Here is a 5,060-nt window from a genome sequence, read left to right on the forward strand (position 1 = left end):
GAAGTCACTACTATAACATTACAAAATATTTATAATCATTTTAAATTTTCAGTAGAAACAACCTTTATATAATCCAAAGGCTTGATATAATATTGTAAATTTTTTACTGTATTTAGATGTAAAGTAATCATCTATTTAACCTGTTTGATTTTTATCCCTTAAATTTTGTTTAAGCTAACAATAATCACACATTATAAATCAAATTAATCTTTAATTTAGTGAATTGAACGTGACTCAAAAAAAAAAGCTCTCCATATTATTATAATTATAATGTAAATAAAAGTTACACAAGATAATCTACTAGTACTATCCAATTACAGTTTGAGATTTTTTTAAAGAAAATTGAAGCACAGTAGCACGCACTTAATTTTCATTTAAAAAATAATGCTATTGATCAGTCATTCCTCTAACCAGATCACAGAACAACTGTTGCATGTTTTTTTTTTTTTTTCTTTTTTCTGGATGAACTCAATCAATAATCTGAATTTGAAATGGGAACCCAAGTTGACTGAACCCACTTGAAGACATAAAGACCCGACACCAATTTTCCAATATCACAAATATTTAATTATTCATTTAAGAAGTAGTACTTGTACTACTGTATTTGTTTATAGTTAGCGTTACAGTAGTAGAGTATTAAAAGTAGAAGAAGAGGGAAGAAGCAAGGACGATCAGAGAAATTCAAACAACACAACAAAACCTCGAGAAGTAAACCAATTTCAAAATCCACACCATTCTCATTCCCCTTCTCCTTCTGTACTTTCCGTTACGAACTTGCCTAAAAGCAACTAAATGCTTCAACTTCACTAACGCTATAGTATCGTGTCAACAATGCCAATGCATCACCATCTTCTTCTTCTTCCCCTTCTCTTCTCTCTTGTTTCTCCGATGACCTCCCTCAACTCCGACGGCCTCTCCCTGTTAGCTCTCAAAGCGGCTGTGGACGCCGACCCCACCGGAGTTCTTACTTCCTGGTCGGAAACCGATGTCACCCCATGTCATTGGCCGGGAATCTCCTGCACCGGCGACAAAGTAACCCAACTCTCCCTCCCAAGAAAAAACCTCACCGGTTACATCCCTTCCGAGTTAGGCTTCTTAACCTCCCTCAAAAGACTAAGCCTTCCGTACAACAACTTTTCAAACGCGATTCCACCATCTCTATTCAACGCCAGGTCACTCATCGTTCTCGACCTCTCTCATAACTCTCTCTCCGGTTCCCTCCCTAACCAGCTTCGCTCTCTCAAGTTCCTTCGCCATTTGGACTTATCCGATAACTCCCTCAACGGCTCCCTCCCTGAAACACTCTCCGATCTCACCTCCCTCGCCGGAACCCTCAATCTTTCCTTCAACCACTTCTCCGGCGGGATTCCGGCGACTCTAGGAAACCTTCCGGTCGCCGTCAGCCTCGACCTACGCAACAATAATCTCACCGGGAAAATCCCGCAAATGGGGACCCTTTTGAACCAGGGTCCCACCGCGTTTTCTGGTAACCCTGGACTGTGCGGTTTCCCATTGCAGAGTGCTTGCCCTGAAGCGCAAAAGCCTGGGATTTTCGCTAACCCTGAAGATGGTTTCCCTCAGAACCCCAATGCGCTTCACCCGGATGGAAATTATGAGAGAGTGAAGCAGCACGGTGGTGGGTCCGTTGCTGTTCTTGTTATCTCCGGGCTCTCCGTCGCGGTTGGCGCGGTTTCGCTGTCGTTGTGGGTTTTCCGGCGAAGATGGGGGGGTGAGGAAGGGAAATTGGTGGGTCCAAAATTGGAGGATAACGTGGATGCGGGAGAGGGGCAAGAGGGTAAATTTGTTGTGGTGGATGAAGGGTTTGAGTTAGAGTTGGAGGATTTGCTGAGGGCTTCTGCGTATGTTGTTGGGAAGAGCAGGAGTGGGATTGTGTATAAGGTTGTCGGTGTCGGAAAAGGGTTGTCCTCCGCGGCGGCGAATGTGGTGGCTGTTCGAAGGCTGAGCGAGGGTGATGCCACGTGGCGGTTCAAGGAGTTTGAGTCTGAGGTTGAGGCCATTGCCAGGGTTCGTCACCCCAATGTCGTTCCTTTGAGAGCTTATTACTTTGCGCGTGATGAGAAGCTGATTATCACTGATTTCATTCGCAATGGAAGCTTGCACACAGCCTTACATGGTAATGGTATCAATTCCTTGTCTTTCTTTGTTAAATTAAATTAAATTTCCTGACTTTACTCATTTGGGGTAGTTTACTACTTATTTAATACTTCAGTTAATTGTCACATATGATGTTAATGTAATTATGTATGCTTTTTATGCCAAGTCGTGAATATATTATGGGGTTTCTTGTTGCACTTTAGATGGGACGAATTTGCTGTCTAGTGTAGTGGCACAAGGCCAATGCTTAGCCTTGAACTTGCGGGGATGGTTTTTTGGTTTCGGGAAAGTGAAAACATGCTGCTTATTATGTGTGTGCGACTTTGAATTGATGATGGGCACCATGTGATGATGAATTCAAATTCTAACTTTTACTTTTCAAGGGTCAATTATGTGATCATGTGATCATTAGAGCATCGTGATAATTGTACTGGGACATAGTATGCAGGAGCCGGTGGATGAAACATTTACCTGTTGCTACTTGCTACTTTCGCATGTGGTTTTTCTTTTTCTACCCTTTAAGTGGTGTTCCGTATTTGCACTACATATTTTGAGGGGCCATGGCCATTGTGTTCTTTTGTGAATTGTGCCTTTGCTCGACAACCAAAGTCCCCTTTTTATGTGTCTTTTGTTTGTGATCACAAGAGCTATAGCTTTATGCTGGTGAATACTGGGTATCTGAAGCGATGCTGGCAACTAACTTGTGCATGACCCATTATTTAAGATGAGTCCTACTCCCTTTAATGAATCAAACATAAAAGAGTATGGTAGTGTGTTTTGCAAATTGCTTTTACCAGTGATAAAAGAGTAAATTGGAATAAAGTATGGTACAAATACAATGTGTCTTGCTAATTGCCTACCATTTCACTTAAAGATGGCTCGTATTAACTTACAGTTGTTTTAGGATTTCTTGTGGCCATTCAATCAAATTCAAATTCGCACTGAATATTTTGCACGGCCCTAGTTTTGTTGCAAAAGTGATAGCTGCAAAACTGACCCCATTTGGGTGATTGAAAATCCCTTGGTCCCAATGCAATCATTGTCATACCTCATCAGTGATTTGCCACGGTAGGTTAAGTGCAGCTGATGATCATTGTCTTCTAGTGATTCTGGCTGCATATCCACTGGATTTCTTTATGCTTTAACTTGTAGTGTGGTGGTCCTCAAAGTATAAAGATTTATGTTCTGCTCTGATATTTTGTGCATTCTAACAATGAAGTCACAATTTATCGAAATTGATGTTAAAACGAATGGTTATGTGGTAACTCTATTACATATGAGGTGCTGTTGGGGCAAGGTCATTGACATTATTTGCTCCATAACATGTGAAACCTCCCACGATTATGGATGTACTGCTTCTCATTTTTTGCCTACATACTGAATTTATCTAAAACTCTGCTATAGGTGGTTCTGAGGTCACTTTCAGTTTCCACTTTCCACTCATTAGGACCGTTTTCAAGCATTTTCTGCTCACTATTTGGTGTTTTATGGTTGCAGGTGGGCCTTCCAATTCATTGCCACCATTATCATGGGCAGTAAGGTTAAAAATTGCTCAAGAAGCGGCAAGAGGCTTGATGTATATACACGAGTTCAGTGGTCGCAAATATATCCATGGCAACATAAAGTCAACTAAAATCTTGCTGGATGATGAGCTCCATCCATACGTCTCAGGTTTTGGACTTACTCGGCTGGGTTTGGGCCCGACAAAGTCTGCCACAATGGCACCAAAACGAAACAGCTTGAACCAATCTTCTATAACCACTGCAATGAGTTCAAAGGTTGCAGCTTCCTTGAACCACTACTTGGCACCCGAGGTGCGCAATACTGGTGGCAAATTCACTCAGAAATGTGATGTATATTCTTTTGGTATAGTGCTGTTAGAACTTTTGACAGGTAGAATGCCAGATTTTGGAGCAGAAAATGATCATAAGGTACTAGAGAGTTTTGTAAGGAAAGCATTCAAGGAGGAGAAGCCATTATCTGATATCATAGATCCAGCACTTATCCCTGAAGTTTATGCTAAAAAGCAAGTCATTGTTGCATTCCATATTGCTCTAAACTGCACTGAACTTGATCCAGAGTTGCGACCTAGAATGAAAACCGTGTCAGAGAACCTTGATCACATCAAAATACAGTGAGAAACAAGAGATGTCTTAGTGTAGTGGGGTTGATTTTGTAACTCGCGGGCTAGTAGATGTATCTCTTTCTTCCATTTCTCAATGGAAATTGTTTCCTTTCACCTTTATTTAAAATCAAGGAACGGCCCAAATTGATTGGTGTGGTAAATATTTTCCTTCTTTTTACATCCTGTTTACTTCAAAATACAAATCCTACGGATTCGCATTGAACACCTTGCTTAAATTTTACACCCAAAATTGCTTTCAATGTAAAAACAACTGAACTTAAATCACTTCGTTTCAAAATCAATTTTAACTAGGCTACAAAAAGCATGTATTCAGAACTTTCTAGTGGTAGATGAACTATTGAACTTCAATATGAATGTGAAGCACTGAATCATGGTTAGAAATTTGTTAGGGATCTCGATTCCAGTAAAATTTGAACAATGATGCATTTTTCTTGTTACTTGTTAACTCATTTATAACTGCATTAAATTGTCTCAAGTAGTAAAATAAAATGAAAGTTTGAGTGTCGAGTCCAAGAGACACCCAGAAAAATAAACACTTGGGAGGTTATGATGGGAAGGTTAACTCAGAATATGGATATCTTAGGGCCTAACTTACCAAAATTACTCTTAATGTAATGTTAATGATTTTTTCTATTTAATATTATTTCAATTATCACTTACATCTAGTCATTTACTTTAACCATGATCCCTCAAGTGAAAGGGCCTAATATATACCTAATCTCTCTCCTAATCCCTTAAGAGAATAAATTAGTTAAATTACATGATAAACATAGATGCATAAAACATGTTAAACAATATC

General features: G+C 39.8%; 1 protein-coding gene across 1 annotated transcript; it reads left to right on the top strand.

The window, feature by feature from the left end:
- Positions 1 to 450: 450 nt before the first annotated feature.
- Positions 451 to 4,401, top strand: LOC100778816 (receptor protein kinase-like protein ZAR1). The gene is made up of 2 exons (XM_006576781.4): positions 451 to 2,134; positions 3,613 to 4,401. Exons 1-2 carry the CDS (start codon positions 832 to 834, stop codon positions 4,251 to 4,253), a joined length of 1,944 nt encoding a protein of 647 aa, XP_006576844.1. The 5' UTR covers positions 451 to 831; the 3' UTR covers positions 4,254 to 4,401.
- Positions 4,402 to 5,060: the final 659 nt, after the last annotated feature.

This window comes from Glycine max, chromosome 3, assembly GCF_000004515.6.
Source record: "Glycine max cultivar Williams 82 chromosome 3, Glycine_max_v4.0, whole genome shotgun sequence".
In the NCBI taxonomy this organism is placed as follows: Eukaryota; Viridiplantae; Streptophyta; class Magnoliopsida; order Fabales; family Fabaceae; genus Glycine; species Glycine max.

Bases quoted from the DNA above. Each gene is read 5' to 3' on its own strand.
- LOC100778816 (XM_006576781.4), top strand. From the start codon at position 832: ATGCCAATGCATCACCATCTTCTTCTTCTTCCCCTTCTCTTCTCTCTT. The intron at 2,135-3,612 runs GTAATGGTATCA...TTATGGTTGCAG, and splicing joins CTTGCACACAGCCTTACATG to GTGGGCCTTCCAATTCATTG.